The sequence below is a fragment of the Balaenoptera acutorostrata genome, chromosome 19 (genome assembly GCF_949987535.1).
Source record: "Balaenoptera acutorostrata chromosome 19, mBalAcu1.1, whole genome shotgun sequence".
NCBI lineage: Eukaryota > Metazoa > Chordata > Mammalia > Artiodactyla > Balaenopteridae > Balaenoptera > Balaenoptera acutorostrata.
The window spans coordinates 54,799,628-54,816,116 of record NC_080082.1 but is presented as its reverse complement, the minus strand read 5'-3'; the positions used below and the strand labels follow the sequence as shown (position 1 = coordinate 54,816,116).

General features: G+C 56.4%; 1 protein-coding gene across 2 annotated transcripts; it reads right to left on the bottom strand.

Moving 5' to 3' along the window:
• Positions 1 to 257: 257 nt before the first annotated feature.
• ERF (ETS2 repressor factor) lies at positions 258 to 7,870 on the bottom strand. 2 transcript variants are annotated; one of them, XM_057534950.1, is made up of 4 exons: positions 3,765 to 5,102; positions 3,046 to 3,280; positions 2,552 to 2,667; positions 258 to 2,445 (listed from the first exon to the last, which is right to left on the bottom strand). In XM_057534950.1, the coding sequence occupies exons 2-4, from the start codon at positions 3,075 to 3,077 to the stop codon at positions 1,142 to 1,144; spliced, it is 1,452 nt and encodes a 483-aa protein (XP_057390933.1). In that variant the 5' UTR covers positions 3,078 to 3,280; positions 3,765 to 5,102; the 3' UTR covers positions 258 to 1,141. The 2 variants fall into 2 exon arrangements, with proteins under 2 accessions (XP_057390933.1, XP_057390932.1); XM_057534949.1 differs by lacking the exon at positions 3,765 to 5,102 and adding an exon at positions 7,702 to 7,870 and having other exon boundaries at positions 259 to 2,445.
• Between the last annotated feature and the right edge of the window lie 8,619 nt (positions 7,871 to 16,489).

The following is a 16,489-nucleotide window of genomic DNA, read 5'->3' as shown; positions in this document are numbered from 1 at the left end:
GATCCCCCATGGAAGAGGGGAGCAGTCAGAGGGCCAGAGCATGCCTGAGGCCTTCATCATCAGGCCCAGGGGTTAAGTGCCACCCAAGGTCAGGAGTTCATTTCCCAGGCCTGGATTTGCCCCGTTCAGATGGGGTTAGGCCCTCTTGCCATAGGTCCATTTGGGGGTCCAGTCTAGGTCCCTGTCCTTAAGAACCAAGCAAAGGCTGTTGCCCTGCAGTGGCTGCACCCAGCACCCAGGACAGATCACTGCATCCAAAGGTCCAAAGTTTTATTGTTTTGAATACATTCTCCAGCAGCCCCCAACTTCCCTCCCCCCAACCCTCCGTCCCCAATACAGAATAAGGCTTGACCACAGACCCCCAGCCCAGGGGCCCCAGCTGGGAGGCAGAGGGGGCTTCCAGTTTGGTTTCAGGGCACCCCCTTCCCACCTGCCTGCCTACGGGCTAGTCCTAGGAGCAGCTGGGGGTGAAGGGGTTGGACTGGCGCTGGGGTGGGAAGTAGGAGAGGGATAGCAGGCACTTGTAGAGATTTGTGGCCTATGGGCGGCACCCCTCACCCTCCTCCACCCCCAACCCCCCCCCAACAGAATTTTTGGTTCAGGTTCATCATAAAACGTTCCTCCCTCCTCTGCTGCAACCCTGTGGGGGGGTATGAGAAACCCAGGCACTCATGGCCCCTGGAGGGGCAGGGAAGGCAGGATCGGGGCTGAGGATGGCCGGGGGTGGAAAGGGAGAGAGGTACAGGAGGCAGAGAACAGGGAGGGAGACAAGGCTTTACTTCCTAAGCGATTGTAATAAAAAAGTTCCTGGGCTTTGAGGCCAGAGCCTCAGTTCAAATATAAATTCCCCAGAATGGAGGTGGCCCCCTTAACTCCCCCCTCCCCCCTACCACTCTGCCCGGAGCTTAGAAACCCATAGAGACAGGGGACAGCCCCCAGCCCTGGGCACCCACCCACCCTCACTGTTAAAAAAAAAAAAAAAGAAATTAAAAGTTTCATACAAAACATGGGGGAGGGGAAAGGGAGGAGGCAGGGAAGAGACGAGAAAGCTGCCCTCACCTCCAGGGAATGGGGGGGTTAAGGCAGCAAAAGAGGCGGGGGGGGGGGGGTGGAGGGAACGGGGGTCCCCTGCCCACAGCCCTCAGGAATCTCGATGCTCCAGAGAGAGCTGGGCGGTAGCGTGCTGGAGGTCAGAACTCACCCGCCTTGGGGTGAGGGGCCCCCCGGCCTCCCCAGGCCCCTCCCCACGCACCTTCTTGTCCTCTCCCTCATCCTCGAGGCCCCCAGTGGGGCCCCCACCCCCCTCCAGGCGACAGTCTTCACTCCAGCGCCGTTTAAAGCGCAACTTGAGGGGCATGCATTGGGCTGCCCCGGGTGCCTCGCCGGGGTCGGGCTTTGGGGGTGCAGGGGGGGCACGAGGCGTCTTGAACACTTCCCCGTCTTCCTCATCCTCGTCGCTGATGTCAGTCACCTCCACCTCCTCTGACTCGCCTTCCGAGATAGGCTCCACCTTGATCTGGGGAGGGGGCGGTGGGGGGGCGGGGGGGGCCAGCGCCCCGGCCCCCTCGGCCAGCCCGCCTGCGCTGCCACCGCCACCGAGGGCACCGCCACTGCCCTTGTCAGCGCCCGCCAGAGCCTTCTCCCCAGCCGCCCGCTGCCGGCGTCCCAGTGGGGGCGGCTGGAGCTTAAACTTGAATGGAGAGGAGGAGGAAGAAGAGGAGGACGAGGCTGAGGAGGGGACTGGCGGGGTCTCAGGTGCCATGGGCGGCAGCGGGCACTTGTCAGCGCGCTGGGGCTGCGGCACCACCAGCCCAGGGTAGTGCAGGAAGGCGCGGGGGCTGAGGTGGTAGTTGTAGACGCTTTGGGTGTGGGCCTGCAGGTACCGTTTCATGTCCTCAGGGCTGAAGGAGAAGTGGGAGCCTCCCCCCGAGCCGCTGGGGCCCCCGCCACCACTGGGGTACATAGGGCTCAGCGTGGGTGAGGGAGTGTAGGCCAGGTGGGTGGGTGTCATGGGCAGAGCCGGTGAGAGCTGAGGGGGCAGCAGGGAGCCAGGCCCGGCTAGAGGCGACACAGGGAAAGGGCTGAGGGGCTCAGGGCCACCCCGGGGCCGGGGGTAGACACGGAAGACACCAGGGTCATGGGGCAGGCGGGCCAGCGGGGGCCCGCGGAAGGCACCCAGCTCCGGGGGGCCAGGCGGTCGGGCCCGGGGGTCCTCTCCCAGCGGCTCTTCCAGCTCTGACGTGCCATCGCTACAGTCACTGACAGAGCCTCGGCCCAGGCGTCGGGCCACCACAGCCGAGAAGAGGGAGGATGAGGACGAAGAGCAGGCCGGTGGTGAGCGGGGGTCCTCGGTGGGAGACAGCACCTCGGAGGGCGTCGAGGGAGGGAAGCGGAAGTGGCTGCTGCCTGTCGGCACTGGCGGGGCGCTCTGGGGCACCGCACCCCCTGGCGGGAGAGGGGAGACATGATGTCAAGGCCCCCAGCCTCGCCTGGACATTCAGACAGACCCTGTCCTCCCTCTGAGGCCATGCTTACCAGCCCTTGTACTCACCAGCCAACCCCACATCGATGAAAGGGTAATTAACCAGCACCAGTTTGTTGAAGTTGAACTTGTAGGTGAACCGTTTCCCCTTAGTCTTATGCAGAATACGTTTGTTGTAATAATAGCTGTGGATGTAGAAACACCATCGGACGGTCAGTCACACGGGACCCAAGTCCAGACCCCGTACCTTGACACGTGTGAGAGCTGCTCGCAAAGGGCGACCGAGAAACATGGGCCACCCGAGAGAAATCAAGGTCCAGAGGGTGGAGACCAGCTCTCCCCTCAGTTCTGGGGCCAGACTAGAGGCCACGTCCCTGGCTGTATTCTCTCTTCAGGACACCTCGGTGTGACAAATGGTCTCAGAGAGGGGCTGGGACTTGCCCAAGGTCACACAGCTGCGATTTGGACCCGGAAGGCAAACCCAAAGCCTATTCCCATGGGCCAGGGGCTCCCAACCAGTGGGGGGCTGTCCATATCTGCCCAGGGGCATCTGCCCTCCTCACCGCAGGGCCCGGCTCAGCTTGTCATAATTCATCTGGGGCTTGCACTTGCGGACACCCCAGAGCCGAGCCACCTCGTCGGGGTCCTTGATGACGAATTCCCCGTAGTCCCCCTGCCAGGCGATGACACCCTGGTACTCCTCCTTCCGCAGCAGCTCCAGGATAAAGTGCCACAGCTGGATCTGCCTCGAGCCGGGGGATGACTCCGGCTTGTAGGCCCAATCCGGGAAGGCAAACCCTGGGGACAGGAGGCAGGGGTGCGGCCCCGGGTCAGGGCGCCAAGTCTGGGGCCCTGGGGCCCATCCCAGGGTCCACCCCCTAACCCCACCCTTAACGTGGGGAAATCCGTCTCCCCCTGCCAAGCCAGGACCTGGTTAGAGGGAGACAGTGTGTGTCTGTCTGTGTGTGAGGGGGGCTAGACAGGAGCTGGGGGGAGGGGAAGCTGGAGCCTGCTCCAGCGACACCGGGAGAAACAGGAAACCGTCGGCGGCGGGTCCCGGGGCCAGTGCCAGGGGGCCAGGCACCAAGCCAGGCCGGCGGGCAAGGCTGCCAGTGGGGGAGGGGCAGGAAGGGGCACACGTGGCCAGACGGGTTGGGGCTAGCCCCCCCAGCCCACCCGCACTCCCGTTCAGGGTCAGTCACTACCACGCCGCCCCCCCTGCCCCCCCGACCTTCTCTGTTCCCCTCCTAGGAACGTACACTGTCTCCCTCCCAAGACCTACCGGAGCCCTTACTCCCACCCTAGGCCCCGAGAGGAGGATTTTTTTTTTTTCTTAAAAGGACCAGGAGGGGTGGGGTGGCTGGTTGACGATGAGGTCAGCGCTTGCACACACAGAGGCTTCTGTCTTCCCTGGAGAGTGAAACCCAGACTGTCTGAGAGAGCGCCCCCCCCCCGCCCCCCATCAAGCCCTGGACCCTCTGTGCTGCACTGCCCTACCCAGACCCGGGTGCACGGACCCAACCTGGCTGGAGGGCCTCAAGACTGAACAGGCACCGCTCTCTGTAGCCTGCTCCCCCTCCTGCCTTCTCATCCTCAGCTTCTTCCCTGCCCACCTACCTACCCGCCCCCAGCATTAACCTTGGGTAGAGGTTGGTGGTGGGCTGGCTGGTCCCTAGAGGTGGTGGGCAGCCTGGGCGGGAGAGTTGGGGGGGCTGCGGTTGTTGTCATTTCCCAAACCCCCGGGTAATCAGGGGTCATCAATAATTCAGCGCTAGGCAGCCGGTAATGGAGGGGCGGGAGGAGGGAAAGGGAGGAAGAGAAGGGGGGAGGCAAGACAGAAGTCCTGGTGCCACTAGAGGGAGAAGGCCAAGGTGGACAGCTAAGGATGGGCGGGGTCCCAAGTCCCAATCAGGCTGCAAGGGTCAGCCTCCCTCCCCTGGCCCTGCTCATACCCCAGCTCAAGCAGGTACCAACCAGGCCTGGGGCAACATGGAACCTCCCCCAAAGACTCCACCCAAGTCTGGAATCCAACAGGGGATCCTTCCCCATGGGGACCCAGGGGATCAGCAGTTCCTATTCCCACAGGGGCCACTCGCTCTAAATCAGAGCCAACTCTAACCTCTACTGGGACCCAGCTCCCTGACCCCTGGCCTTGGGGCGACTGGGATGGCCAGCATTCCCCACCTGGTCCCTGCCTCATTCAGAAATTCCAGCCTCAAACCAGCCCCTCAGGGCTCCAGGGATATGACCATATGACCTCCAGCTGGTCACAGACCCAGGGTACTGTACCAGCAGCCCCTGCTCCATTCAGAAGTGACAGCCCCTGACAACACCTTCCATGGACCCCAGCATCCACAGCCCCATCCCTCTCTTGGGAATCCAGGCGTTCACCCCTTTACGCTCACCCTGCCAGAGAACCCAGGTCCCAGGGTCTTGTTGAGGGCCCAGAGGTCCTTGGGAACCCAAGAGTCCGCCCGCTCCATGTACCCTCCAACCTCCTCCAAACTCCTGTCTCCCTTCAGGGCACCAAGCTTCGCGCTCCCCCCCACCTAAACCCCAATCTGGCTCTCCGACTCGGGGTGGGGGCCTAAGCCCCTGAGACATCAGTCTAGAGCTGGGGTGTGTACTGATTTCCACCCTCCCCCCAAAATTAAAGCCACCCTTCCCAGCCCACCCGCCCCAGCCTCCTTGTCCCGGTAACCAGGCAACGTGTGTGCAGCGACAGTCCTGGGAGCGGGGGAGCAGGAGGCTAAAAATAAACTTTGCAGAAGAGAAGGAGTGAGAGAGACTACATGCAACACAAAGGGAAGGGAGGTGGGGGGCTCGGGAAAGGCCTCAAGCTGCATTCCGGGGGCTGACCCAGGCCCCCTAGTTAAGCCCCCTCCCTGAACAAACCACCTCCCAGGCCAGAACCCTGGCTCCCACTCGTGGCAAGGGCCCTCCCTATGCCCAGGCCCACCCCAAAGCCAGCTTTCCTCATCGGACATGGCATACATGAGGGCCTGTTCCCAGCTTTGGGGGGAGAAGGAAGATGAGGGGTGACGTCAGGGTGTCTCAATGGGGCTCTGTTCCCCAGGCTTTGGAGCCAGGAGCCAGGCACGGGCAAGGGGAGCATGTGTGAGTGTGTGTTGTGTATGGGTCCACGTGCTTAAAACAGGGAACCACCCGGCCCGCACCAAGAAAGCTTGGGGGTGCAGGACCTCTGGAGCATGGGGGTACAGCGAGGCAGAGACAGAGCAGCTGACACTGAGAGAAGAGCTGAGGACATTGCCAGACAGGGTGGAGAAGAGGCAGCAGACAGGAAGGGCTGGGATGGCGGGGTCCCAGAAGGCACACCTGGGTCCCACGGAGGCGGGGTAGGGAATCTCCCAGACAGACTGTGGAAACCTGGGAGGGGGGGTTTGCAGAATTATTGGGCGCCCCTCAAATTCACAAAACTGCCCAAACTTTTTTTAAAAGGACTCTGGGGGTCGGAAGGGAGGGGTAGTGGTAGAGGAAGAACACGCCGGCCTCCTGGGGGGCCCCGCCACCTCCCCCAGTCCAGGCAGCCTTCGGTGGCGCCAGAGCCGGGAAGAAAACAGGAAGTGGGAAACAGCCGCGGCAGAGGAGAGAGGGGCCGGGATGGAGGATCGGATGGAGGGGCGCGCAGCGGCCAGCCAGGAGGCAGATGGACCCATGGACCGACTGGGAGACCAGTACAGGCCCCCGCCCCTTCCCCCAGCCAGAGAACCCACACGGCGCGGCCCCAAGACTGGGTTGGGGGAGCGGCCCAGCCGGTCCCACCAGGCGAAGGCCCGTAGCAGGGAGGGAAGACGAGGCGGGGTTGTCTGGGTGCCTCGGCCCCCTCCTCCGGCGAGGGGAGGCTCCTGATGCCCCCAAGGCCCAGCGGCCCTGGAGCCTTTGGGAGCCAGAGAGTATGTGGGACGCACGTGACTGACCCTACTGCACTCCGAACCCCTGCCCCACGCCCAGCCCCCTCCTCGGCCCCAATCCCCAGGCGCCGGAGCCCGGCTCGGAGCCCTTTAAGAGCCGCCCCCACCCGCCGAGCGACGGGGGGGCGGGGTGGGTGGGCCGGTCGGGGCACACACCCTCACACAGGAGCCCTCGCCGCGGCCGCCGCCGGGGGAAGGAAACAAGTTTGAACAGCGGCGCCCGGCCCCCTTCCCCCTCCCCCGTCCCCGCCCCGGGCCGGATTCCGACGGGGTAGACGGGCAGGGGGCGGCTGGGACCCCTCCCCCAGCGCGCTCGGGCGCAAAGTCCAGCCAGCGAGAGCCCGGGGGCGGCGGGGGAGGGGAAGGGGGAAAGTCCGAGGCGGGGGGTTAATCCTGCTGCCCCCCGCCCGCCGACCGGGGCGGGGGAGGGGAACCTTGGCCCCTTAAGGAGGAGCAAGTTGGCGGGGAAGAGGGGGGAGGAGGGAAGAGACGGCCGGTTGAAAGAGAAGAGCTGGATGAGGGAGGGGAGCGGGGGGGGGGGGAGCCTCCGCGTCCACCCCCACCTTCCCCACCCTCCCCAACCCCGGGTCCCCGGAGGCAAGGGAGGAGGGTTCCCAGGTCTCTCCCGAGCGACCTTAAAGCCGCGCGTTCTAAGGTCGGAAACAAAAAGTTCCTTTTTCGAACGTTCGGGCTGCGCTTTGGAACTTTGCGACTCGGCGCGGGCGGGGGAGCGAGGAGCCGGTGGAGACGGGCGGGGGAGGGGCGGTGCAGCCCGGTCCCCGAGTCCCGGGCTCCCCACTCACGCCCTCCTCCTAGAGGCCATCCTGTATCCCCCTCTAAGCCGGTGCGGGGCACGCATCGCGGTGAAGGTCACGGGCCGGACCGCGCAGCGCGGAACCTGGGATAGCGGGCCCTGTGGACAGCCCCCCCGCACACACACACCCCGCACACGTCCCGGCCCCCAGAGTGCAACGTGACAGAGCGGCGGGGAGGAACCCAGCCACCCCCGTGATCCCGGGAGTAAGGGAGAGCCCAGCTTTCGGGGTCCAGGCAAGGAGAGAACCAGGACTCGCAGCACCCATACCACTGCGCCCAGAGGCAGGAATTGGGGGTCCGGTGCACACCCCCGCTCGCGCCGCAAGAAGCAACAGGTCTGGAGTGATTGGGGGTCCCCCGGAACTGGGGATCACTCGGGCTCCCCCAGAACCCTTCAGCCCCCCCCAAAGTTTCTCCGCCTGGTTTCCCGGGGCAACAAGTCTCCCCCACACGTGCTGCCCCCGCCCCCACCTGTGTCCGCCGGGGTCTTCATGCTGGGGGGCCCGGGGCGAGGCGCCCCGACTCCGGGCCGCAGCTCCCGGCGCCCGCGCTGCCCCGTCCCGTCCCGAGCCCGTCGGGCCGCCCTCGCCGATTCACCCGGCCTCGCCTCTCAGAGCCTCTCCCCTCCCCGCCGCCGCCTCCCGGGTTAATATCGCACTCCGGGGCCGGGACGCCCACGCCCCCCGGCCGGCGACGTCACCGCCGCGTCGCCATGGAGACACTGCGCCCGCCCCCTCCCCGCGCACTCACACACACACACACACGCACGCACGCGCGCACACACACACACTCGTCGGCGCGCAGCCACTGAGGACCGGCCGGCTCTAGGCTTAAAGGGGCCGCGCGACGGGGGAGGAGGGAAGGAGGGGGTTGGGGTGGGATGGGGTCTGGGGGGTCATGACCCTTCTCTGAGGCTCCAAGTCTGAAGATAACTTAAGTCCTCAGGACTCGCGACCTGCCGCCCCTCCTCCTCTCCTGCCCACTGCGGGGTCCAGATTTTCTTTGGAAGCCTGTAAGAGGGGTTGGGGGGTACCTTCTGATGAGTGTCAGAAACTTTTGTGAGGAGGAGTATGGACTTTTTGGGAGGAGGCAGAATTTTCTCTGCAGGGGGGCCGGGTCAGGACCTTGGAGGATGATCCAGACCACAGCATTTCCCAGGCTGGGCTCACCATGTCCCCCCACCAACAACCCTGAGCCTGAATGGGGGCAGCTGTCCAGGGGTGGGGTGGAATGGGTGGGAGGCATTTCCCTGCATCGGAAATAGGGAGGCGGCTGTGCCCTCCGTTCCTCCAGGGATGGGGTCTTGGCCTTCCAGATAGCCCCAGTCCCAACTGGGGAGGAAGTGACCAGAGAGAATGCACACGGGAGCCCGCCCCCCCATCCCCAGACTGCAGCTGTCCTGGGGACACGGCTGGCGCCGGAGGTACCCCCACCTCCACCTCCAGGGCAGGGGGTTCCGGGGATGGGGTCAGGATGCGAGGGGGTGAGCAAAGTCGGAACAAATGTGCTCCCAAAGGGGCACTGGGGGGTCGCCAGGAGAGAGGAAGGCAGGGCTTAAGGATGAAGGCCAGCGCATAGGGCAGTGTTAAGTCTGTTCTCTGCAGCTGGGAGGAATGGATGGAGCCTGAGGCTTTGGGAAACAGGAAATCAGCAATGATCAGATGGCCAACAGTCGAGGGCAAATAGAAGCTATATTCACAGGCTGATCCTGGAAACAGAGTCTCAGAAAAGACTCTGAGGTACCAAAGGAAACTAAGTGGGGAGGGTGGGGGGAGATGCTCAGAGAGAGTGAAATCAAGAAGACAGGGAGAGACGGACGAACAGGCCACAGAGAGGGAAGGCCTGAAGGGTCCGGCTCTGGGTGCTTAGGGCTTCAAGCCCAGCCTCTGTTGCTGGGTTCCTAGCAGCGTTAGAGCAGAACCTCACCAGTGCCTCAGAAGTCTCAGGCCTCTTCCTCAGGGAGACCAAGGCCTCCCGGGAAGCATCACCCTCCTGGGGAATTATGTAACCTTGCCTACGGACAGTGCAGCTCCCCCACGGATATTGTAACCCTCTGGGAGCAGTGTGGTCCAGCCATGATAATCATCATCATTGTTATTATAACAGCTCCCTCCCCAATTGCTAACGCTCATGATGTGCCAGGCACTGGGCCAAGCATTGTCGGGACATCTTCTCATTCAATCCTCACAAAACCCCAAAGAAGGGAATTACTATTGTTAGCCCCATTTACAGATTAAGAAAATGAGGCTCAGGAAGTGTTGGAGCCAGGATTCAAACCCAACCTACCCAATTCAAAATCACCACCCTTAACCACTATATTTTACTACCTCTTTTACTGCCCCCCCCCTCAGAAAAAGAGGATGCAAAGTTTAAAAGATAATAGGTCTATTACAGCCTCAGTGACCTCCATACTCCCACCAGCAAGACAGAGACTGGGGTGGCAACCCAAACTCTGCCATTTCCTGTACGTGACATAGAGCAAGTGAATTTATCTCTTTGAGCCTCAGCTTCCTCATCTGTAAAATGGAGATAATAATAGGCCCTACATGATTAGGTTGTTGTGAGAAATCAGAGATTTGAGGTAAGTACGCAATAAATACTGGTAATGATTATTAGCAGAGTGAACGATATACCCTGTGGATGAGGTAAGCACCCCTCACCCTATAGACTCCAACTGTTGGCAATAAACACACAGCATTGACAGTGAAATTTCCTGTTAATGGCATAATCCTACCCTGACCCAGCTGGATAACTCAATCCCACAGTTTCTGTGAAACACAATCATAGATGGTGGCTATGCCTCACGGGAGACTCTCAGCCATCCACAGAGAATGGGAGTGCCTGGTGAAAATGGCGTGTCCACAGATATTATAACCCCTCAGGGGTCTGTGTGACTCCACCGTAGAAGTGTGGACTGTCTCGGATACTTCAGTTGTCTTGTGAACACTGAAAACCACCCCCATGGATGGTGAACCCCACCATTCCTATGTGAAACACCTAGATGTTGTGAGCTTGTGATGGAAACTGTCCATCACCACTGGTCATTCCTTGAAGGTATACCATCCAACCAAGGCCATGTGAACTCCAATGAGCAAGGACCACCCCCCCTTTCCTCAGTTCACTATGGAAAGCCTCCACAAATGCCCCTGGGGCTGGTAAAAAGCACAGCCTCTCACAGACCTAGGATGTGCCTGGGATGAATAGTGTAACACTCCATGGAGAAAACAACTCTGGACAGTGAGGACACCCCGACTCCCATGGACCTAGTAGTTCTTGTTCCAGTTTACTGTCCTGACACAGATAACATTTATCCTATTGTTGTCAGGCAAAGGCATGGACAGAACCTATCCCCACAGAAGTCACAACTCTTCACAGACTTCATACCTAGAAAGGAAACTGTGTGGACGATAAACATCATAATTGCAACCCACCCATTACCCATATAAGCAATAATGAACCACTACTACTCTATTGTCATTCCCTTAGAAATAGTAGGACCCACCCACACTGTTTAGAGAGCAGAGCCACCTAAACAGTGTAACCATTGCCAAACAGAAAATGTAACCCCTTTATAGTATCACCCTTCCTCATCTCCCTGACTTGAAATGCTGAAGGGCCCCAGAGCTCAGTCCCAGGTCCTCTTCTTTTCTCCATCTACACCCATTCCTTTGACAGTCTCCACCAGGACCACGGTTTCGTATACCATCTCTATGCTGATTACACCCAAATTTCTATCTCCATCTCAGGACTCTACCCTGAACTCCAATCTCACATGTTGAACTGCCTCATCAGTGTTTCCATTTGGATTTCTCGAGTTTGCCAAGTCATAATGGTCTTCTGGAGCTCCCCCAAACTGTCCCCCCACCTCCAGTCTTCCCCATCTCAGGAAACTGCAACTCCATTTTGCTGGTTGCTCAAGCTGAATACCTTGGAATCATCCTTAATTCCTTTCTCTCATCCTACATCCAATCTGAAGGGAACTCCCATCAGCTAGCTCTTCCTTCAGCTGTTTCAGAATCAGCCACCCTCCCCTGCCACCACCATCCTGGTCTAGGGTCTCCTCACTGGTCTCCCTGCTGCCACTGGTCCCTATAGTTTGTGCTCTATGAGCAGCCAGAACGGTTTTAGTCAACCACATGACATCCCTTTGCTGCCCCAAACCCTCCAATAGCCCCTCTGCTCACTGGGAGTAAAAGCCAACTCCTTGCTTGTACAGCTCCTTGCCTGCAAGGCCCTTCCTTCCTGACCTCACTTCCCACCTTTCCCCTTCATTTCTTTTCCAACTACGCTCCAGCCTCTTTGCTGTTTCTTGAATATGCCAGGCATATTCCTCCCTCAGTGATTTTGCCCATGCTATTCCATCTGCCTTGAAGACTTTTCCCCCAGAGGTCTACATAGCTCTGTCCCTCATCCCTTCCAGGTTTTTACTTAAAAATCACCTTCCCAGGAATTCCCTGGTGGTCCAGTGGTTAGGACTCCATGCTTTCATTGCTGAGGGCACATTGGGGAACTGTGATCCTGCAAGCCACGCAGTGTGTGGCCAAAAATTAAAAAATAAAATAAACAAACCACTTTCCCAATATGACTATGTCTGACCACTATATATACATATACATATATATATATATATATATATTTTTTTTTTTTTTTTTTTTTTTTTTGCCACACCACATGGCATGTGGGAATCTCAGTTCCCTGACAAGGGATCAGACCCCTGCCCCCTGCAGTGGAAACGTGGAGTCTCAACCACTGGACCACCATGGAAGTCCCTGACCACTATATTTTAAATTGGAGCCCTCTTCCTAGATACCTGTGTCCCTTCTATGCACTATTTTTCTCCATAGCACTTAGCATCATTTGACATATATATTTCCATAATGTATTTGCTTGTCATTTGAATCCCTCCTCCATAATATCAGCTCTAAGAGGGCACGGATTTTTGTCTGTTTTGTTGCCTATAGCATCCCCAAGAGCATGGCAATCAATAATGAACAGATAAGCTCATCTTTGGACAGTGAACTACCTTATGCCCAATGTAATACCAATAACATGTAGCTCCATACACACAGAGAAACTCTCCTGGACAGTCGATGCCAGTGCAACCCCCTAAAGAGTATGAATCCCGATGTGAATCTCATAAACAGGGAAACCTCCATAAAAGGTGAACTTGTCCTACTCAATGTCAGTTCCACAAAGACAGGGACTTGATCCGTATTCTTCACATTCTTCATTGCTTTATCACCAGTGCCTAGACCAGGGTCTGTCATAAGAGTAGGCTGGTAATATGTATTTGCTGAAGTGAACTGAGTCTGCATACAGCTGGTATAACCCCACAACCAGATCCTGTACAGACAGTGTCCGTAACTGATGTGAACCCCATATACAGTGTGACTCTCACATGGACAGTGTAAACCCCCAATAGACAGTGTAATGCTCAAAAACAGTGTGAACCCCAATATAGGCAGCATGACCCTCATAAACCTTGTCCAGATAGGCTAGCTCTCATAAATTATCTGAGCCTCATCCAAAAGTACTTCATAAACCGTGTGGACCCATATAACAGGGCAACCCACATAAATGGTGTAAACCCCACATAGGCAGTGCAACCCTCATAAACAGTGTGAGCCTCATTTAGATGGTGAGAAAACAAATGAACAACGTGCACCCCCCCCCCCATACAAATGGCTTGTCCCCTCCTTTTTTTAAAATAAATTTTTTTATTTTTGGCTGCATTGGGTCTTCGTTGCTGCACGCGGTCTTTCTCTAGTCGTGGCGAGCAGGGGCTACTCTTCGTTGCCGTGCATGGGTTTCTCATTGCAGTGGCTTCTCTTGTTGCGGAGCACGAGCTCTAGGCGCGCAGGCTTCAGTAGTTGTGGCTCGCAGGCTCAGTAGTTGTGGCTCACGGGCTCTAGAGCACAGGCTCAGTAGTTGTGGTGCATGGGCTTAGTTGCTCCGCGGCATGTGGGATCTTCCCAGACCAGGGCTCGAACCCGTGTCCCCTGCATTGGCAGGCAGATTCTCAACCACTGCGCCACCAGGGAAGCCCTTGTCCTCTCCTTAGTGTGCACTACCACAGAGGCGGCATAACTTGTTTAACGTTGTGTGAATTCCTCTAGCAGTAGGGTCAATTCCCACAACTGGGTAAACCTCACATGCATAGTGTAGATAAGCATATAAACAGGATTACCTCAATAAGCAGTGTGAGCCTTCATGGGAATAATGTAGCCCCATAGTCAGCATGGCCTCATGCAGGACACTGTGTCCCCGCGTGGACAGTGCCACCTGCCTGGGTGGACCACTCTGTGAATAGTGTAGACTCAACCAATGGGTGTAATAAGCCCCAATGTCACTGTCAGTTTTATTAAGTCATGGATAATGTAGCCCTTTCCCGTAGACAGGAAGAAACTCCCTGTCCCAGTTAAACCCTCTGGGCTCAAATAGAGGTGGCCAAATAACACACCTGGCAAATAAGATGTAAGAAGTACGGATTGAGTGGGGCTTCCACAAGGCTTCTAAAAGGTAAAAGATTCAAAGTGTCAAACCCTTACATCCCATATCCCTGCTTGGAACTTGGAGCGGATGGCAAGAGCTCCAGCAGCCACTGAGGCAGAGGAGCTTAAGTATGACTGAAAAGACCAGAAGGTGATTCAATCTCTTCAGAGGTAAGAGAAAAATACATCTCTATTTTATTTAAGCCACTGTTGTTTGGATTTCTATTACTTGTGTCTGAAGTGAAATCTAACTGATAATGGTTATAAAAAAATTCACTAAAGTTGAAAGACTGTTAACATTAAAAAAACAACAACCCTCTGGGCTTTTGTAATTTTCATACAATTATACTAATCCCCCCAACCTGGAAAGTCTTCACTCTCCAATAAAAAGTTACCCAACTCCCCTTCAACACACACACGTATTAGGATAGTATGACTCCCTGAAGGGTGGTGTAACCCATCATCAACAATAGGCCCCAAATAAAGGCCAAGAAATGGTGACTTCTTGAATGGCAGGGATTTCCCAGAGTCCAATGCAGGATAAGGCATACAAAAATCACCGCTCCCATTTATTGAGCACTTACTATGTGCAAGGCCCTAGATTCAGCATCTCATTTCATCCTCACCTCAACTTTATGAGATTGATATTCTAATGATCCCCATTTTTCAGATGAGGAGAGTGAGACTGAGAGAGGGTACAGGCCCAAGGCTACACAGCCAAAAACTGTTACAGCTGGGACATCAAGCAGTAGACCATAATGCCTCCTGATGGACTGATAAATGCCCCACAGATATGCTGAACCCTGGAATCCTTTCAAAAAGCACCACCACCAGCACGACTACAACACATACAAACTATGGACAGGTTACCAGTAAGGTTGTGACAGCATAGACTCTTCGGGTAGTGATAAGCTCCTTCTGAATAATAATAATCACAGCAATAGTTAACATTTTTGAGGATTTACCCTGCTAGAGACACAGACCTAATTGCTTTGCACATCTTAACTCATTACATCTTCATAACAACCCTATGCCATAGGATTTTTAAAAAAAATTATCCCATTACAGATGTAGAAATGGAGGCATAGAGGGATTAAGTGATTTGCCCAAGGTCACACAACTGGGAAGAAGCCCAGCTCAGTTTGACCCTGAGCAACCTGGCTAAGCCTGTGTTATTCTTCTTCCTGCAACATCACCCCCGCTCCACATGAAAGTGTAATTTCAATGAACTGTGTAAGTTAACTACGTTTTATGTAATTCTTCCAGGGACAGGTGAAATAGGCCTTGGACAGTGTGGACTCCCACAGATGGGTCTCCTTTATGCATGGTGTAACTCGAATAAGCAGTGGGGGTTCCTCTGTGGACATTAAAAACACACCACGGCCAGAGACAATCCTGAACAGACAGTAGAGACCCCCTTTTACCCCCTGTGCTTCCTAGGCAGGGTGAGTTCCTTCATGGAGAGTCCAGATCTCCCCATTGAGTCTAATTCTCCCTCACACCTGATGTGAACTGACTGTGGAACATGAAACACCATCCCAATCAATGGAAATCCTCCCCTCCCCACCCCCCCCCCACCAACACAATGTAAGCTGTCACGGGCAATGTGAACTTTCACGCAGTATGAGGCTCCCCATGGCTGGTGTAATTAATCTCTTTCATATCTGTGACAGAGTTAACATGGACAGTGACTATCTCCACGCGTGGGGAACTTTCTGTGGCTGCTGTGAACCCCTTGTGGGACAGCACGAACCATTCCCCAAGGGTCTACCTAAGTGGGCTGTGGGAACTCTCTGACAAACATAAACTTTGCTCACACCCAACCCTTACCTAATGGGCACAGTATAAACAGCCCTGTAAAATTTCCCTCAACTCAGGGCCCACTCAACATGGACGTGCAAACTCTCTTTTAGAAGGATATTAAAATAGTAGTTATGACAGTATAAGATAGTATGTCATAACATAACAGCACAAGTAACAGTGTAAGATTCCTCTCCAGTGTGAACTTGTACAAGACAGTGAAATTTCCCCCCCCTCAAGGCAAACCTTCTGTGGACAGTGCATAATGTGAATCTCATGGATAACGTGAATCTCCTTCATACTCAGTGAATCCCATTGGACAAGTGATATTTCCCTCTAGCCCAGAGTGAACTGGCCATGTCACAGTATACTCTGTCATCGGTAGTGCGAATGTTACAGGCATTAAGAACCTGCAATAGGCTGGCGGCATTTTCCTCACACCTGGTGTGAATCCCTTGTGGATACTGCGAACCCATTAGACGCAGCAGGAGACGACGGCCCATTACCGGCTAGCCAGGGCAAATGCCATGTGCAGAGTACAGATGCACTGCCAACAGGTTCACAGCTGGTGTGAATCCCGTATCTGGGCAGGAGTAATCTACTACTGACAGGGCATATTCCTCTCCTCCCAACCACCAGTGTGATCACCCCACCTTAAAAAAAAAAAAAAAAATCTTGCTCCCGCCAGGTGTGAACACCTACAAAGCGTAGCTCTTCACGGAATGCAGTGTGACGCCCCATGAAGCGCTGTACTTCCCCATCTCGTGCCTCCCCCCACCCCATGTCTAGGGGGGCTGTCAGAAAACTGCGCCGCCCTAAATGTCAAAGTCTTGGAGGAGGTGGCCTGTCCTCAAGGCCACCAAGCCCCATGCCACGCGCGGAGACTACTCTGCAGCGCGCGCCACACCGCAAGTGCTCGTTCTCTCCCCTCCCGGTGGCAACAGGGCTTTCCGCGGGGCCGCGCCAGA

Coding starts and splice junctions, on each gene's coding strand:
- ERF (XM_057534949.1), bottom strand. CDS start 7,723: ATGAAGACCCCGGCGGACACAG. Junction 2,668..3,045: donor AAGCTGAGCCGGGCCCTGCG/GTGAGGAGGGCA, acceptor CTACATCCACAG/CTATTATTACAACAAACGTA. Junction 2,446..2,551: donor CATCGATGTGGGGTTGGCTG/GTGAGTACAAGG, acceptor CTCTCCCGCCAG/GGGGTGCGGTGCCCCAGAGC.